The sequence below is a fragment of the Pelodiscus sinensis genome, chromosome 3, assembly GCF_052426305.1.
Source record: "Pelodiscus sinensis isolate ZL-2025 chromosome 3, ASM5242630v1, whole genome shotgun sequence".
In the NCBI taxonomy this organism is placed as follows: domain Eukaryota; kingdom Metazoa; phylum Chordata; order Testudines; family Trionychidae; genus Pelodiscus; species Pelodiscus sinensis.
Genome location: NC_143054.1, coordinates 66,386,329 through 66,405,695, shown reverse-complemented (window position 1 = coordinate 66,405,695; position 19,367 = coordinate 66,386,329). Strand labels below are relative to the sequence as shown.

The 19,367-nt window shown below is 41.3% G+C and overlaps 1 protein-coding gene and 1 long non-coding RNA gene across 3 annotated transcripts in view; one reads left to right on the top strand and one right to left on the bottom strand.

Moving 5' to 3' along the window:
• Positions 1-19,367, top strand: part of MDN1 (midasin AAA ATPase 1) — a 162,752-nt gene that overhangs the window by 107,594 nt on the left and 35,791 nt on the right. Inside the window, exons 70-84 of the mRNA XM_075923877.2 lie at positions 1,933-2,082; positions 2,339-2,448; positions 2,892-2,965; positions 3,174-3,369; positions 7,177-7,336; positions 8,042-8,188; positions 10,533-10,659; positions 11,440-11,545; positions 12,270-12,385; positions 14,081-14,566; positions 15,203-15,432; positions 16,355-16,501; positions 16,697-16,869; positions 17,942-18,103; positions 18,602-18,739. Coding sequence (XP_075779992.2) covers positions 1,933-2,082; positions 2,339-2,448; positions 2,892-2,965; positions 3,174-3,369; positions 7,177-7,336; positions 8,042-8,188; positions 10,533-10,659; positions 11,440-11,545; positions 12,270-12,385; positions 14,081-14,566; positions 15,203-15,432; positions 16,355-16,501; positions 16,697-16,869; positions 17,942-18,103; positions 18,602-18,739 — 2,522 coding nt within the window. The remainder of the gene's footprint in view (positions 1-1,932; positions 2,083-2,338; positions 2,449-2,891; positions 2,966-3,173; positions 3,370-7,176; positions 7,337-8,041; positions 8,189-10,532; positions 10,660-11,439; positions 11,546-12,269; positions 12,386-14,080; positions 14,567-15,202; positions 15,433-16,354; positions 16,502-16,696; positions 16,870-17,941; positions 18,104-18,601; positions 18,740-19,367) is intronic.
• The window catches only part of LOC142827834 (uncharacterized), a 54,341-nt gene continuing 37,271 nt past the window's right edge, over positions 2,298-19,367 (bottom strand). The window contains exons 1-3 of one of the 2 annotated variants that reach the window (XR_012902599.2): positions 7,961-8,114; positions 2,773-2,946; positions 2,298-2,428 (exon numbers count right to left, since the gene is read on the bottom strand). This is a non-coding gene — a long non-coding RNA (uncharacterized LOC142827834). Of the gene's footprint in view, positions 2,429-2,772; positions 2,947-7,960; positions 8,115-19,367 lie in introns of those variants that run through there. The other variant, XR_012902598.2, reaches the window with a different exon arrangement.

The window sequence follows — 19,367 nt, the reverse complement described above, 5'->3', positions numbered from 1 at the left end:
GCCACAAATGTATAATACAGCTCCATCAATTAAGAGTGCATAGTTAAGCATTCAGACAGAAAATACCAATTTCAAGGGGAGCACATAACCTTGATTTTTGCTCCTTTGGGTGAATGTGCTATAATAATGTACATATTTACATACTGGTACTCAAATACAATGTGTATTACATATTTTTTCCTGGCACTTGAATACACATTTCATAGAAACATGTACTCTCCTGTCTAGTACATTCACCTTCCCAGTTCTGCTCTCCTAAAATGTCCATGGTAAATGACCAGTTAGAAGTAGAACTTCAGCAATTGTGTCATGCTTCTGGTATTTTTAAGATGGGGGTTTGCAGAAGGGAGCTTTTCTCTACAGCCACAAAAAGCATGTTGTCTTTCTTAAACTGCAGAGCTCATAACCTGAGCTCTCATCTGTTCCCCAAACAACAGTGATGGGCAACCTGAACTAGTGAGTGGGCCGCATGAGCTTCATCTCAATGGGCTACAAGATTCTCAAAACCAGCACAGTCTCCCAGGATAGGGTAATTTTGCTAACTGCACTTGCATGCCTAGAATTTGTGGGGTGTGTCGATTGAACTGTGGGAACTCTTTGATTGTATGCAGAGGGAGTACACGTTTCTCACTGTCAATGTTGTGTACAATCAGCACGTACCTCACTTCATGTACTCTTGCTTTGTGTGTGTTACTTTAGTAATACCAGTAGGGAAAAAACTACATGGATGAAAATCAGTGTAACCTGGCAACCATGGGCAACAGTAAAGAAAAAAATCTCATAGGCCACATATTCCACCCCAATGGGCCGCAGGTTGTCCATCACTGTCCTGCAAAGTGCCCAGAAGCCCTCAGGCTTTGTACACTTTACAGTTATTTCCATCACATAGTGTGCTCAGAACAGCTGTCCTCAGATGTCCAGTTTACAGGGTTAATGAAAAAAAGCTGCATATGTTCAGCGCAGGGATGCTAGCGATTAGTCGACTAGAGTATCAACTACTCACTTCCCCCTTCACCCTTGCTGTGACAGCAAGGGTGAGGGGAAACAGGAGCCAGTGCTGGGGGGAGCCCCCTTCCCCCCCCCCCCTCTCCCCCCCCTTCCCCCACCAGAGGCAGCAGGGCAGGGATAGGGGAGGTTGCTGCCAAGCAGTCCCTGTTCACAGTGGCCCGGGAGACCATGAGCAGGGGGTGCTCCAGCAGCTGCCAACCCTGGCCACCACAGACAGGGGCTTCTCTGGCACCAGCCCCAGTTTGCGGTGGACAGGACTGGCTGCCACGAACAGAGACTGCTGGACTCAGCATGAGACAGGACTAAGCAGTCCTGGTTTGCGCTGGTCCGGGACACTGCACTTCTGCATTTTAAATGTAGTAAGAGCCCAGTGGCTCTAATGTTCTAATCGAACCATGAGGTGCAGGGTGATGGGTGGTATCTAAGTAGCGTAAGTGATTGGTCACCTGACAACATCAGGAGTGATGTGTAACTTGTTTGTACCTCTATTTAAAGTGGTATCTTGGAGGGGCACTCTTTGTCCAGCCAAGTGGGCAGTGAGACCTCCCATGGGCTGAACTGGGTCCATTGTTACGGGTACATGTGTGTAGTGGTTCAGTGTAGTGTCTACTGGAAACTATTACTGTGCTTCGCTTAACAATAAACGTTGCCGGGCAACGTCGATCCTTATCTGATTTGTGGTCTTTGGGGACTCTCTAAGTTTGCTGTGTTGATGAATTACACAAGTCAACACGGCACACATGATTGATCACACACTCACGCAGCCGTCTGGTTATCATTGACAGAACAGGAGACCTGTCAGGAAACCACAACAGTAAATCCTGACCTCCTACGTAGCACAGATCCTGATTTGGATTATGTCACAGTACAAATTATAGTAGTCAAATGAAAATGTTCAGTTGGAATTTTCTTTTAAAATCACAGAAACCAGCAAGCAACTGAATTTAACAGTAGTGGTCCACACACTGCAAGCTTTTATTGAAGGATCCACATTGGGGGAATTTCATACACGACTACAAGCACTGTTGGTTTTCCACTGTCATGTCTTATTAATGCCGCAAGTAGAAGGAAAGGGTAAGTACTTTTTATCATGTGTAAACGTGGCCATAACTTGTCTTTTAGAGCAATAAATCAGTCTCTGATTCCAGACACTGAAAACTGTTTACAACAATCCCCAACTGCAACATACAGCTCACTTACAGTAGCAGCTGCTGCTCTGCTTTTTAGAGTTTCTATCAGTGTTGCTAGGTTTCATGTTCCTCTGTTATTGGTATTGAACAAAATGTTACCTTTGAAAGAAGCTTGCTGTTGCATCTTTGCTCTTTTCCAGACATGCTGTGCAGTGTTCTGTGGAACCTATACAATTATTACAAGCAGTTTGCAGAATGTGTCCAGACCAGGATCACTGAACTTCGCCAACCTATAGAGAAAGAACTTAAGGTAAGAACAGGAGCCTTTTTCACACAGTATGCTGAATTGTCTGCAGGAACAGTGAAGCACAGGTCATGGTTTGAATTGCCCTGGACAGTTCTACTGGTAACCGACATTCCCACTGTAGCCTTCCTCATGCACCACCTTGTGTGAAAATGAGCTGGGTGGGAGGGTTGGTTGTAGTTTTTATCAGAGGTGAGTTAGTTCCACTTAACCAGAAAGATTACAGAGGAGTGAAGAGGCCCCTGTGGATCTAACCACGTTGTCTATGTAGCACTGCCGGCTCAAATGCATGCATTAAGCAGAAAATTATGTAGCACAGCTACTGAATACCTTGCTATTTAATGCTGTCAGCTCATCTTCACTCATCATTTCTTGTGGTTGTCTTTAGAAGCGAATACTGTATTATGTTTTTCAGAAATATTTCATGAACAGTTCCTCTTCTCTTATAGGGATTTGTGAAAATTTCCAAGTGGAATGATGTCAGCTTCTGGGCTGTAAAACAGTCTGTGGAGAAGACACACAGGTAACATGGTACTTTTGAAAGAAAGGGACCATTTGGGGATTCATTCTGTTAGACTGTAAATGCACATTCAGTATTCCTAACTTCCTGCTAATTGGATTCTGTGCTGCACTGGTCTTGGTAGGTCACTGAAGTTTATTTGTGCTACCTGCTCTCAGAAGATAACATTTCCAGAGTAGAAAATAATCATGTGTTTTTCTTTGGTGATTAGGACCCTTTTTAAATTCATGAAGAAGTTTGAATCTGTTCTGAAGGAGCCCTGTCGACCTTCCCTGGTTGAGAGTAATAAAGAAGAGGCTCTAAACTGCTTGCAGAGGCAAGAAGAGTCTGAGAATAAAGAGACTAAACTGCAAAGATTAAACAGCATATTAAGAAACACTTTGTCTTCTAGAACAGATTCTGCTCAGGTATTTGCACTTCTCATTCTAATTACAAGAAGGATGTGTTCTGTGTTCTGACCTGAATGGTGATTTTGTTTTTATGACTTTCTGCACAAGTTAGTGCCTAAAATCTTATATCTGAGTATTTGTCAGAAGTTTTAAGTGTGTTCTTTTTTTTTCTTTTTTTTCCCCAGTCTGAGGGGTAGCCATGTTAGTCTGTACTTTAAAAACGAGTAGTCCTGTGACACTCGTTTTTTCAATTATACTGTGTATGATAAAATGCTTGGGGGAGAAGAAAGGCCGTGCGATGAATTTACTGCTCAGTAAGTCTTTATCTACACTAAACTACACTTTTGCCGTCACCATACTTCCATGTTCCAGTGCTCCAGATAAACTACCTCCATGAGGGGAGTAGCTACATGCTCTGGGAGTACTCCCAGCTCGGTAACCTGGTTTACAGTGGTTTACACTGGTGTCTTACAGCCCTGTAATATGCTGCGCTCGGAAGAGGGAGTGATTTTTCACAACCTTGAGTGAAAAAGTTGCAATACAGTTAAGTGCCAATGTAGTTAGTCTAAGATTTTCCATGCAGGATAATCTGGATTCCAGTGGTGATCTGTTAGTGATATGTATGTGGTCCCCAGATATCTGGGAATTATCTGTGGTGGTCTGTTAACCCTCTAGTCAATCAAATACCAGTCACAGGAAAGACTGCTTATTTTGCCTGCTGTCTGAAAGGGCTGTGGTGTTAGATGAGTAGGTGGATTGATGAGTCACATAAATTGATAACTCTTAGCCGTCTTGGATTCAGCTCTAAATTCTATTAGCATATTCTCCAGCTCAGAGGGGAAGTTATCTGAAGCAAATTCTATTCCCATTGGAGTACAGGCAGTCCCCGGGTTACGTATAAGATAGGGACTGTAGGTTTGTTCTTAAGTTGAATCTGTATGTAAGTCGGAACTGGCGTCCAGATTCAGCCGCTGCTGAAACTGATCAGTTTCAACAGCGGCTGAATCTGGACGCCAGTTCTGACTTATATACAGATTCAACTTAAGAACCCCAGGCATCCCCAAGTCAGCTGCTGCTGAAACTGATCAGCGGCTGATTCCAGGAAGCCCAGGGCAGGGGCTTCCTGTAGTCAGCCACTGGTCAGTTTCAGCAGCGGCTGACTTGGGGACGACTGGGGCAGAGCAGCTGGGGTGCTGCTGGGTTGGTCCAGTAGCGCCGTCGCTCCTCGGCGCTACTGGACCAACCCAGCAGCACCCAAGCTGCTCTGCCCCAGGCGTCCTGATTCAGCCGCTGCTGAAACTGACCAGCAGTGGCTGAATCAGGATGCCTGGGGCAGAGCAGCTGGGGTGCTGCCCAGTTGGTCCCGTAGCGCCCAGAGCGGCGCTACGGGACCAACTGGCAGCGCCCCAGCTGCTGTACCACAGGTGTCCGGAGCAAAGCCGCGGAGCACGGGGGCAGCGGGGCAGCCCAGACGCACCGTGGCTGTCCTGCTGCCCTCGGGCTCCGTGGCTTTGCTCTGCTTTGCTCCCCGTCCCCCTGGTCTGCAGACCAGGGGGACGGGGAGCAAAGCGGCGGAACACTCTGCAGACCAGAGGAACAGGGGGCAAAGCAGAGCCAAGCCGCAGAGCACGCGGCCAGCTGACAGCCCAGACACGTCTGGGCTGTCAGCTGACTGCGCGCTCCGCGGCTTGGCTCTGCTTTGCTCTGCATTGCCCTCCCCCCCGTCCCCCTGGTCTGCAGAGCCAAGCCGCAGAGCACGCGGCCAGCTGACAGGCCAGCACGCGGCCAGCTTGACTCTGCTTTGCCCCCCGTCCCCGTCCCCCTGGTCTGCAGACCGGGGGAGGGGGGCAAAGCAGAGCCAAGCCGCGGAGCGCGTGGGCAACGGACAACCCTGTCCGCTGCCCACGTGTTCCGCCGGTTTGCTTCCTCTCCCTGGTCTGCTGGAGACCAGGGAGAGGAAGGGCCCCGTTTGTAACTGCGGATCCGACATAAGTCGGATCCGCGTAACTCGGGGACTGCCTGTATTGGCATTTTAAGTTTTAATAAGGTCCTCATGTTGCACTGAAAGATTGTATCAGGTATTTCTGTTTGGTAGTTTCCATTTGGATTTTGTTGTTTCTTCATTATGGAAGAGTATTGGGGAGGGGGTAAATTTTTTGTTTGTTTGTTTGTTTTTTAAGGGATGTAAGTGAATAGTCGACTGGAGTATCGACTACTCACTCCCCCTTCCCTATCCTTGCTGCCTCTCTGAGAGGCAGCAAGTGTGGGGGGAACAGGAACCAGTATGGGAGGGGGAGAGGGGAAGCGCTGGCTTAAAAGCTGATTCCCCCAGCACCGTCTCCACAGTGCTGCTTGCCCAAGATTCACCATGAGCAAAGGGATCTGGGCCTCCCCAGGAGCAGCCTCTGTTCAGGGCAGACAGGGCTGGCTGTGGGCAGGGGTTGCTCCAGAAGTGGTCCTTATCAGCTAGTTACAGATTGTATCTATTACATGTTTAGTTAGATAACTGCAATTTATCATCCTTAGTCGCCCCTCCCTTCCCCCTCCCTCTCCCCCGTCCTTGGATTTTTACTTTAGTATGGCAATCTGAGAGGAGATCTGATACAAATCCAATGTGTATACTTTAACATTATTGTATTCTTTGCGATGGAAACATACATTGTTGCTGATTATTTACTGTTAGCTTCCTTTTCTAGTAGGAGTGGGAAAATATTTTTGTTAGTCTCTAAGGTGTCACAGAACTACTTGTAAAACTATGTTAATCTGTAACTTTAAAAACAAGTTTAATGATGCTGATAATTCTGTCCTAGAGAAAAGAAATAACCACAGCAAGAGATAAGCAAGATGAGAATTGAATAAGCTCTGAGGAATAGCTGTTATCCAGAACTGGGAGTAACTCTTGACTTTCTCAGTGGTTAACTTCCATTTGAGCATTTTTAAAACTGTTTGCAGCTACCAAATAAACCTTTCAGTCCCTCAGTACAGGGGATAAATAACTGATTATCCATATCTTTCAGTTTCGAAAACTCAGATATTTATATTGCAAATTACTCAAAATATTGGTGTGGACAGAATGTGGAATTGAACTCAGAATTTTGATTAAGCCACAACACTTTTGAAATATATGCTGATTGGATATAATGATTTGGGTTTCAGCTGAATGTGAAGCTTTAGTACTGTACAGAAAGTTGTTTTGATTAAGGCTAAGATTTTGTCATTGTTATTTTTCGTAAAAGTCACACTATGGGCAATAAACAAAAATTCATGGACACTCATGAATTGTCCCTGACTTAGTCTAAAAGTAAGTGATCAAACGGGGCTGAGCCTGAGCCCCTAGTTTGGAGGGAGTCCATCATACCCCACCACTGCAGCTGGCTCCAGGCTCTCCCAGCTACACATGATGGCTGGAAACTCCAGCGTACCTGACTACCTGTGACTGCTTAAACCTGCGGGAGCCTCCTTTCCCTGTGGTTTGAGCTCCAGGGCCAGTGGCTCAGAGCTCCAGATCACTAAGAGCTGTGGAGCCAGTGGCTTGGAGCTCTAGATCCCCTGTCGCCTGCTGAGGCTCAGACTCTGGGAGCCCTTCACTGCCCTTGTCAGCTCAGGCTTCCAGGTTCTTCCCGTCCTCCACCCCCACCCCATATGGCTGGAAGCTGCTGGGTCCACCACTGCTTGCATGGCTTAGAGCCCCACCGCCTTGGGGCTGAAGTGGAGAATGTCAGAGATTCCATGACTTTCGTGATCTCTGTGACATAACCTTAGCACTAGCTATGATCCTTGTGGAGCTGTCTGTTGCTAAGGATGATGATTCTTCCATTTTCTCAGACTCTGCTCTCAGAAAAATGCTCTGGTAGAGTTACGTTTGATACAGAATCTCTTCAGTGTCGCTTGCCCAAGCTCACAAAGCGAATGAAGATATTATGTTCAACTCTTATGAAGAAGAACTCATTTCTAGACTTGGTGGAGAGTCTTGACCAGTTCACAGGTGAGTATTGGAAACACTGCAGGTTGGACCTCCTTGGTCCAGCACCCTCGGGACTTGAGTGGTCCTGGATTAGAGATTTTTCTGGACCATTGGAGGTCATTTCTGGTCCCCCTACCCTGCTCTGCCCTACTGGGTTTTCCAGCTCCCCCGGTAGATGTGCTGGGTCATTCCCTGGGCTTCCTCCCCCCCCTTCCAACCCGCCGCCCCACACATGCTGGCCTTCCTGGCTACTACTCTCCCCCCCGACTAGCCCAGCTGTGAGCCATGCACCAGGCTCCCCAGTTCCTCCAGGCAGCCCAGCTGGGTCTCATGGGCTGGGCTTTCCCATACACACCCATCCAGCCCAGCTGGCCTTTCTGGCACCCCCTCCCGCAGCCTCGCTGAGCTGTGCACTAGGGTTCCCAGCTGGGCCATGCACTGGGCTCCTGTCCCCTGTGCCTTTCCCTCGCATTGCGCTGGGCTCAAAGCACCCCTCATCCTGCAGCATGTTGGGACACTATGTTCCTAGAGCATCCATACCACAGATGTCAGACCAGACAATTCCAGTTTATAGAGATACAAATAGTAATGATAGTCACATGACAGCCTGACTAAAAAAAAATCTAAGAACATGGTCTTAATTACTTATTTATATGGCTCCCTTCTGTAATTAATTTATGCATGTTGAGATTCCAAGTCTCTCTCCCACCACTGTCTCCCCTGCAGGTGATATCATTGTTTCTGTACTTGAACTGCAGAACTTAACAGTTAATCAGGCTGCAGATAAAGAAAAACAGAAGTCAGAGGTCAAACATATTCTTATGCAGAAACAACGGGCTTTATCACAGCTCTTTAAAAGCCTAACTAAAACAGGTGAGATTTGATTTAAATGTGGTTGAGCTAAAAGTACAAAAAATGTAGGATAGAATACTTTTTCTGATAAACACACATTAAGTGATACTAGTTTCTTTCTGTGAATTGAGGCATCAAAGTGGATAATGTTTTCATGAGCATGTAAATCAATATTGAACTTTTTTTGATGTGTGCATCAAAACTTCATGTAGATTAATATTCTGGTGTCAGTCAGGATTATTAGAACAGCCTTTCCATTCATCCCCTGATGTTGTACATTATATGTAAAATGATCTCTGTTTTCAGAGCATTTAGTCAGAATAACTAGTCAGGGGCCACTGCCCTGCTTTAGCTAATAACGATCTCTGATTCAAAGCTAATATGAAATGAGTTAGTGATTTCAGAATTGGCCATAGCAAACAAGGTTCCACATTTCAGTGGCTAATATTGGCAGAGAAGCTATGGAATGAATGGACATGACGGCTGAACTGCTTGCCTAGGGAAGAGATTCAGAACATGCTGAGGCTTGTTAGCAAGGCAGTGTGGAAAGTTTCAAAGATGAATGGCGAGCTCCAAAGCAACTGTTCCAGCACCGTTTCCATTCTCGTCAGACGGACCTGTTCTCAGCTATCCTGGGTTACTGAAAAAAGGACAAAATATATCAACTCTGCTCATACAGATACTTCTCGGTGCTGCTCTGTGGCTTTTCTTAGCTTGGTCGTTTGTTTTACTGGCCCACAGTGAGGCTTCAAGCCCAGCAGCCTTCTCAACAGCCTCCTCAAACTTGTTAAACCTCATCTTTCCCCAGGCTTTGAGCATGCTCAAGTCTCTCTTCCCATCTCTTGGTTGAGTAACTGTGTGTATAGACTGACTGATGGGTAGAAAGTGATCACCCAATTTAATGCCCTGATGCTTTAGGCTTATTTGGCTTACATGTGAGTTTGTGTGGTAAATTTAAATAATTTGCAATGAGTCACAACAGATAGCTGTTGTCAACATTTAAACCTTATCTTTTTTCCCTTGTCCCTGTTCTCTCAATCTTAGAAATGTAGGGTACAAGTCAAAGTGTGGCTAACTCTTGTGATTTTTATCACGAGTCTTATAGTATTTGTTATATTTTTTTAAAGCCACTGCTTCTGGAGGTTTATGATTTAGGTGGGATTCTCAACTTTCATTTTTAAAAAAGTTAAGTTTCTAAGCCTTATAGTTGCTGAGAACCTTGAAAGTGTGACCCAGATGAGTCTCTAAAATGCACCTTAAAGGTTCATATCAGAAGTCAAGTAAAAAGTACTAAATATATTATTTTTAAAATCTCATGAGTTTTAAACCAATCCCCTTATTTCTGAGGGGCTGGACGTGTGTGTGTGTGTGTGTGTGTGTGTGTGTGTGTGTGTGTGTGTGCGCGCGTACTTGAGAGAGAGCATTTCTCAGGGCATGTAAGTAGTACCCAGAATATCAAGGTTTTTTTTTTTTTTATTTAGATGACTATATACAAGAATGTCTGGAAGTGACCCAGTAGATGGACAACTTCCCTTTGATAGTGGTCTGTGATAACCTTGCTGAAATAGAAACTTTATAAAAGTGTGGCTGGTCATTGATGTAATGTTGTAATCAGGTGGTGTTGTCTAGTAGCTTGGACGCTGGACTGGGGCATCACACCTGGGTTCTGCCTCTACCACTGATTCACTGCAACACCATGGACATTTTAACCTTCCCAGGCTTTAGGTTTCCTCGTGTAGATTTGGAGGCCGATCCTTGATCAACTTTGTTAAAGCACTGAGATTATAAATGAAAAGTGCTATGTGCTTTTTGTTGCAATTATCTTCCCTTTTGTTTGAGGAGTTGGCATATGCCTTTGTGACTTGAATTCATTTGATGCTATTATATAATAGCCACTTGGCTCTAAAAAATTATATTCACACGTGCTTTGAAAATACTGTTTAAATTGGCTTGTGTGAAAGCAATATTACATTTAACTCAGTTGTTGTGAACTAGAATAACAGGTGTGATGGGTTTCAGAAGTTATCAGGCTGTATCTTTGTCCCTAGTTTTGTTTGACACTTCTTTTTTTGCCTTTCAGATTCAGATTTTTTTAGTTTGCTTCTATCATGTCTTACCTGTCTCCCACTTTCAAATCACCCCTGAGGTTAATGTCCACTTGTTTTCACACAGTCCTTTCCTATATGTTCCTCTAGTATGATCTTGAATCTGCTACTAACTTATGATTGCCTCAGGGCTGTTAGCCTCAGAAATAACTGAAACCTTTTGTGTGTTAGCGTAATTGGTATTGACTAGGTCTCATACTATGTATCAAAGTACCAGAGTATAAAGGTTTGGTATATGCTTTTTTTTAATGTCTTTCTAGGTTTGTCATATCGAAAAGGCCTTGCTTGGTCTCGTTCAAAAGACCCTCAGGATATGCTTTGCCTGCACCCGTTGGATTTACACAGTGCATTAGCCCTAGTCAATTGCACACATGAATTGGACACCATGTATGTACTTAGCATTTTGTACTTTTGGGTTGTAATATTAACCATAAACATCACTTAATTTTGTAAGTGCTTCTGGAATGACTTGTTCTTCTGCCTGTTTTTTCTGGATTATTTTAGGGGTTTTTTTTAGATCTATGAAAAGAATTACTTTTACTTTATATGTTCAGTAAACAACTTGAAAATGTTACTCCTATTGTAGTAGCACCTAAGATTTTACTATAACTAAAAACACTTGAGGGAACAGTATTTTTCAATCCAAGTAGGGGCAGAAAAACACTTAAACTTTTTTAAAAAGAGTGTTTCTGACTCTAGAGTCATAGGAATTTCTTTTCCAGATCAAACCTGTGGTCCATTTAGTTCAGTTTCCTATCCCCAACAAATGTTTGAAAAGAAGGTGCAAGGTCTCCAAAGAAGGCAGTTATGATTTAACCTGCCCATAAGGAAATAATTTTTTCATAAACATTACAATTTAGTGTCTCAAATTGTAGAACGATTTTTGGAAGGTGATGTGTAGGAGTGAGTTGCATTACCCGAGTCTTAATTAAAATTGATTTAATTAAGAATTTTTAGTAATTTCAATTTTTTAGTATGTTTTCCTTTCAAACAGTCATAGATGAACCAAAAAACTGTGTTCTTATTAAATCATTCACTTAATTTCGTTGGCTAAATGCACAACTAAACCCAGCTTCTCTAAGCTTGGTGGTACCAGGCCTCTGTTACGCTTTCTAGGATTCTGATAGTGTTGTTTTTTTCAAGTCAGGCCTGTTCCTACTATTTCAGGTTGCTGACAGAGATCTCTTCTGTCTGGGATGGATGCCAGAAGTACTTCTATCAATCTCTTGCACGTCACTCTAGGCTTCAGACAGCATTATTAGCACCTGCCAAGGTAAATGGGTAACAACAAACAACAGCTGAGAGAGCTTTTTATGTGAATTTTATTTTACCGCTTTGAATTGGGATTTTCTAATATTAAGGGATGGCATGACTTGAATTACAGTCATAGAAGATCTACGTTTATTTAAAATCTGGTTTGGGGATAGTGTTCCAACTTAGTGATTTAAAAGTATTGAGTCTCTCTGATTTTTTGACTATATAATGTAAAAATAATCAAAGATGCTGTTTAATAATCAATGTTCTACATGAAGCATATTTCATCCCAAATTGTTTTTTGCATTGTATATATACTTGAATCCCATTAGCCTCTCCTGAGCTGTGGAAAATATTTAGGTAGACAAAATCCAAATTATCCAGTGTGGAATTTAGCCAGTACAACAGTATTGGCATCTCTACTTTCATGAAATGTGTTCTGGCATTTATGATGATCAGACTAGGTCAGAGCCTCCTTTCTGTTCCTCACACAGAAGATTGCACCTTGCCAACAAAATGCCACTACCTAATGCTTTAGTTTAGTATTGTAGGGGGGGAGGAAATGGTTCCTGTTAGAACCAACTCCTGCAGTATCTGAGACTTTCCAGGTATTCTCTCACCAAGCACTCACTAAGTCTGATGCTGTTTTGTATGTGATCTTGTTAGACTTCGCAGTCCAAAGCATTGTAATATAATTGAACACAGTTGTACTCACCTTTGCTTGATTTCCCACCTTTCTTCAGGAAATTGGACTAGGTAGCATTGATAGATGTAAAGGATTCACTGCACATCTTATGAAGATGCTTGTTATGCAGAGGAGCTTACTCACTGCTTTGACAGAACAGTGGATAATACTGAGGTATCTCACATTTTGTTAGTAGCCTTTTTTTTAATGGTGAAGAGGAAGTTGACTAAAAATATTTAAATTTATATAAGAATGGAAAATTGCGTGATAGAAGGCATAGATTTTTCTTTTTGTTTTTATTTTCTGCCTAGTTGTCTGATTCTCAAATAAAAGAAAAGGAATTTTGATTAGATCACATTTGTCTCCCCTCTGGGAGCAAACATCAGTTTCTGATCACCATTCTAGACTAGAGATATGACCATGTATTCGTTTAAACAGCTGACTGATAACCCTCTCCGTTACATACAAGGCCCCTCCCTCTGCTGGCAGGAGCAGGCAAGAGGCAGCAGCATGGCTCACCACGTGCACTGTCTCCCACGGAGTGCCCTTTCCCTCTCCCAGCCTGCCTCCTGCCCCCCCGCATGTAAACATGTAACTGCTGAAAATTTCAGCAGTTACATGTTTACAAAAAAAAAAACACACTTCTTAACTTCCCTATCCTGGACTTTAATACTGTGTTTAATTCAACAGACTAACAGTTCCAGTCTCTGAAATTAAAACATGGAGCAAAATAGTCACAACTGATCTCAAATCTGGACAAGCAGATTGAAAAATTTAGGAAATAAGTACCCTACTTTGAATCAAAAAAATTAAGAGAAATGAGAGACACACACAATTGAAGACCAGAAAAGAATCACAGTACAAAATTATGTCTACATCTTTTTATTGTCATACAGAAGCCATTTGTTAGTGGTAGTGCTGATCTGACTTAAGTTGCTTTAACTTGTATTTTAGCTTTCCAGTTTTGGGGAAAAAGTTAGCGAGTGGCTGACACAAACAACTCTCAATGAAAATATGGAAATCTCAGCAGAGTATAAAAAGAAAAATCTTGTATGGTGGTGTTTTTAGGAGTTCACAGCTCTTGGGCTAAAAAAATGTTCATTAGATAAATCTTTACTTTTAAGTAATTTATTCCATTGTCAGTCACTTTGTTGATTTATGATTTATTGATATCCCTGCCAACTCCACTGTCTTGCTCGTGCATCCGCAAATTCTTATTGTAACCCTTTATGCTGTTGAATTAGGGACTGTTGTGGGGGTTTTGCATAACTCCCAATCTGAATTACAGCCTTTTGGCGATACTGCGATGTAAATAATTGTTCATGATTTTCTGTACTTCTCATAATTCCTTGCAATAATGTGACTCTGCAAAGTATGCAGAGATATTTAACTGCATTGCTGTAACTTTTATGGCAGATTCATGTGATCATATGGTGGCTTGGTAGAATTAGCTGCTTTAAATAGTGGAAGAAAGTGAAGAATAATTGAATGAAGGCCAGTGAGTCAGTTAATCTTATGTGTCTTAGTAAACCTACAGTATTTTGATGAAGCAGATCCTAGGAAACTCATGTGTACAGAATGAAGGGGAGGGAAATCCATTAAATAAAGCTTCATTTTCTAGCTTTCAAGACATTATTGCATATAACGAGAAAATGTATAGAAATAATTTAAAAATACTCTGAATGTCCTTTAATAAAAATTATTTGTATCTGGATGGACAAAGTGATAATGATATAACAAATATTTTACATTATTCTGATTTTATAAAATATCATCTTGTTTCTAAGGTGGTTCTTCTAGGAAATATGATGTGTTTTTTGAATACCAACAGTCTTTTAAACCTTTCTTTTTGTATGCTCTTCTAAACAGGAATCTCCTGAGTTGTATACAGGAGATTGATTCAAGAATGAATGTTACTCAAGAATATAATGTAGCCTTTCCTCCTCAAGATAGTGTTCAGCAGTGGACTGACAGATTGCAACATCTTGCCATGCAATGTATGATGGTCCTTCAGCAGCTATCTTGGTTTGTACAGTGCTGCCCAAGAGAACTGTCTTTAAACTGTAGCCATGATATAAGGACAGATATGCAGACAAACATTCTCCAGTGTAAAGGAACTGAACAGAATCTGGAAAATCCCCAGGTGGGAATACCTGACCTAATCCTCTCAGAGTTAAAATACTTGTCTCCAGTGGCCGCAGATCAACTTCCCTCCGGATGTAGGATGAGAAAACAGGATCAACTATGGCAGCAGTTATCTGCAAGTGTGACTGAGATGCTTGCAGAGGTAAAGACTGTGAAAGCAGATATAGACAGAATAAGACAACAGTCTTGTGAAACCTTATTTTACTCTTGGTAAGTTGTGTGCATGCATAGTATCTAAACACTTTCTGTGCATTTCAGAGTTCATGAGATTTTTTTTTTAAGAATCTGAAAGATTATTTCTTTTTTTCTGCTTACTTTTTAATCTTAACCTTAGACATATTTGGGATGTCAAGTGAGTCCTTTCCTGATTTTGCTGGAATACGTTTGGGTAATCTCAGAAATTGGGTTAGCCTATATCCTTAACAGAAAGAGAGAGGCTTTGATTTGCTCTCCTGCTAAGTGTTTGGTATTTAAGTTAAATAGTTATTAACAAAAAATAAATTCTCATTAATAATCCAACCAAAAATTCTTTGCCCTCTGCTGCTCAGCATTTGTCTCTCATCTCCAGTGATAACACCCCAGTGGTTTTTCTGTTACTTCTGTAGTTCCAAGTTAGACAATGCATGAATTTCGAATTTAAAATACCAGTAGAATTTTTTGTTAAACCCACCCACCACCTCGTGGTTTTTCTTAATATATTACAAAGAAGCAAAACAGTAGGTTCTCCATCTGTCCCTTGGTATCTGTGCTTTTTTCCATGACTTTTATTCCATTAGGAAATAAAGTAAAGTTGTAATTTTAAATATATGTTTCTTTCAATACTGTGCCATTTCTTTCTTCTTCCAGGAAAGATTTTGAAGTTTGCAGTTCAGGGCTGAGCTGTTTGTTGAAAGTCTCCACTCAGTTGCAAAGCATAGACTCCTTATATGTTCTTCAAGGGATGGAAGGTAAACAGTCTACGAAGGAAATGGCATTAATCAAGAGCCTAGAATACATCCAAGAGGAAGTTAATAAAACTGCTGAAGACTTCACTACCTGGAAAACCCAGCTTCTTAGTTTGACTTCAGACTGTGGTGGTAAGGACTGCTCCTCTACTCTTGAAATTAAAATGAGAATTCAGGGCATCTGAGTTGAAGTGTGTGTAGGGCACAGCAAAACTAATTTGATCTAGTCTGAACTTTTTGCCCATTGTAGAGTCCACACAGGTTGTGTAGTCTATAGTGTCTGCTTAATTCTGTAGCTGTAGTTCAAGATTAAGAGAAATACTTTCGTAGGGATGTATGAGGAAACTTACACAGTTGCCTGTCTGCACTATGTGTACCATAATTCTGTGAGTGCAAATGTTCACCCATATTGAGGGGGAGAAATAAAGCACTATTTTATTTTGTCTTCCATGAGCTTAAGCCAAAAAATGGGATCCCCTTTAATGATGGGCAAACTGTCCATGTTTCATTTTGACTTAGCCCTGAAAAATTGGAATGCTTTTCTAAAAATGTTTACACACACTGCTACCCAGTCTGTCATGTGTCCGTCGTCGCCTTCCCCCACTCCCCCCCGGCCTACGTTTTTTAAAATATCTTTCCTTTCTTTGTGGTACCTGTCACTTTTGGCAGTCTCTCGGGTTGGTCTCAAGTGCACCAATCCTTTTAAACTTCCCATGCTTTTGATCTTTTCTAATAATTATACAGTAGACACCAACGTTTTAACCCAGATGTTGTGGTTGGAACTGCTAGAACTCTGCAGAGTTGATTAAATGCATCTTTGACCAAACTTTTGAGTCTGAGTGCTCTGCTTCTCTTCATTTAATGAAGCTTTCAGCACACCCCCAGTAACATTTATTACCTGTGCCTGGAAAGAATGAAACTCTCCAAATTGACATAGATGCCAGTCATTGTATCATGTAGAATAATGTTTGCTGTGTATAAGGAAAATTTGACGAATGACTACTGATGAAATTTAGTACATTCTCATGTTAAGTTGACAATTTTGATTCAAAAGGGAACCAAGAATCAGATGATGAGTTTGTAGAGCATTTCTCGAACCAAGTAGAAACTGCCATCCATGTTGTCCTCTATGCCATCCAGAGTTTAACAGAAAGAAAACAGGAAGCAGGAAAGGAGGAAGAAAAATCCCTGGAGGAAGATGGTAAGTCTGTGAACTTAAGTTATGCACACCTACATTACACCTGCATTTAAGTGGCATCTGTTACTGAATATTACAGATTTAATGCTAATTGGAACTATCTATAAGGCTTGATAGAGATAGGAATTTCTAGATTTCTTGCTTTGAGATTCTAGAGACTGTTTTTGATAACTTTGTGTTTCTGCTCTTCTGTCAAAGAGGGGGAGGTCTCAACCGACAGACTCAAATCGGGGCTTTTAACTAAGCTTTTGGATGAAAACCTCTGTGCAGATGTGAGTTCTCTGCATGTGCAGAAAATAATTTCAGCCATTTCAGAACTCCTGGAAAGACTGAAATCTTATGGAGAGGATTGCACAGCAGACAAACACAAGGTAAATTCATTCTTCCCTTTCTTTTTTGTATTGTAGTCTCAAAGGGAAGAAGATTTGAATATGGACTCATAAATATTCACTATGTACACCTCACCACCCACTCTACTAGCATTTATCTTTAAAATTGGAAAGATGTGTGAAAACGGGGTGAATCAAAGTGCATTGCAGAACTTCCATTGCATAATGATGTGGACTGATGTGAAGTAGATTTACATCCCACCTTGCCACAAACTTACTGTCTTTGTAGACAAGTCCATACTTTTTATAGGGAAAGAACGGTTTAGATTTTATGAAATGTGAAAGATAGAAAAAGCACTAGAAACTGAAGGAATTTAAGTAAAATATGTACACTAAGGCTATGTCTACATTGGTGGGTTCTTGCGCAAGAACATCTTGCACAAGGGTTCTTGTTCAAGAAGTCTTGTGCAAGAAAACGTCCACACTACCATATGTGCGCGGTGCTTTGCACAAGAGCTCCCATGGCAGTGTGGATGCTCTCTTGCGCAAGAAAGCTCTGATGGCCATTTTAGCTATAGGGCTTTCTTGTGCAAGAAATCCCTGCCGAGTGTCCACACTGCCGTCTTGCGCAAGAGCTCCTGTGCAAGAGGGCTTACACCTGATAAAAAAGAGCGTAACTCTTGCACAAGGAGCCCCCTTTTACCACGCCGTATTGTAAATTTACCTGCGCAAGAGCAGATGGGCAGTGTAGATGCTCTGCAGATTCTTGTGCAAGAATGGCCATACTTGCGCAATAACCCGCCAGTGTAGACATAGCCCAAGTGTGTATCTGAAAAACATTTTCATGTATTTTTTTTCTAAGCTTAAAATTGAGTTCTTTATGAGTCACTTAACTTAAGAACAAATTGCTACAATGCAATTTTTCAGGGTAGAGAATTTCTAAAAGGCACATATTAAACTAAACTGGATTTTTGGTACAGACAGAGTATTTAGTCAAAGCAGCATATGATTTAATTACCTGTGTTTTCAGTAGTGCTACCCTGTCTAAGGACTCATTTTAATGTTGATGGATTTATGACTGGAAGGTCTTTTTCCCCTTGTCTTTAATCTGCAGTTCTTCAATCAATCTTGCCATTTGCTAGTGCGCCTAATGCCCATGCTCTCCAAGTATTCAGATCTTATCCTGTTCTACCTCATTGTTTCCTTGGCATCTCACAGAAGTACTGGGAAATTGCTTTCTGTTCTGACTAGAATATTTGCAGACCTTGCCCAAAAGGTAAGAACCTTTAGAGACGTTATTAGATTGATATCAATCATAGATAATGTAGGCAAAAGTCTACAGTGGTTTAAATGTGAATATACACATTGTGTAAGTATAGTTTGAATTTACTTATGCCTAAAATTTGCTTTCTCCATTTTAATATGACTTTTGAAGAGATTTCATGATTTTTCTGGTTCATTTCTTGTTTGCATGTAGTAGCATGGTATTCTTACAGAGTGCAGTCATGGATTACAAACAAAAAATGTGAGACTGCTTAGAGATTTTTTTCAGTTTTTCATTGCTAATGAAACAATTGATTTCTACTTAGGGTTTATTCAAATTTTCACAAATATACATTTCTAGGAATAAATATTATAGGAGCAGGCATAGGGACAGTATAAAGAAACAGGTTTCAAAGTATATTAGTTAAAATGATCACTTATTCTTTCCTATCTTTCATCTTGTCAGTATTATTTTTGACTGTTTATCAGTAAATATGCTTCTCTCTTGTAGGGATTTTGTCTGCCAAAAGAATTAATGGAGGATGCAGCAGGAGAGGGAGCCACAGAGTTCCATGATTATGAAGGAGGTGGTATTGGAGATGGAGAAGGCAAGAAGGATGTGAGTGACAAAATAGAAAACGAAGACCAGGTATGTGCATGTGCTTTGGTTCAAAAACAACTAGAAACAAAATGCTGCTTGTTATTTGACATCAACATTTATTTTGAGGATTAGCATTTGCCATAGCAAACCAAATGTGTAATCTACGTTAACACTGGTTACCATGAGTAGAATTTATTGTACATTTGATTTTTCAGAGTAAGTAATCTACACTCGACTAAGACTCAATATTTAAACAGCATTCTTGGCTCCTATACATAGCTATGCACTTCAAAAGTCATTTGTGTTAATTTCAAGTTCTTTTTTGGACCATTTTTACTGAAAAGGACTTAATTTCAGAAAGAAAATATATTCATAACTTCAATCCTGTAATTGTTATACTTAAACATGACAAGGCTGCCATACAAATATCACCTTTGATTATGTGGTAGTTGTGGTACTGGTATATTTTGAGTTGCAGTAAGCAATTTTGATTTACATGAGATCTCCTAAACAAGATAGATCTAGGTTGGTTATTCTTTTTTAATACAACCATGGAAAGAGAATTTTTTTGTTTAAAGTTTTGAAAAGTAAAATACATAGGTTGTGTTGGAGATGTTACTGAGTGCACTACCAGTCAAGAAGACAGGTTCTGCTTTGAGTACTTGCTCATATCTGT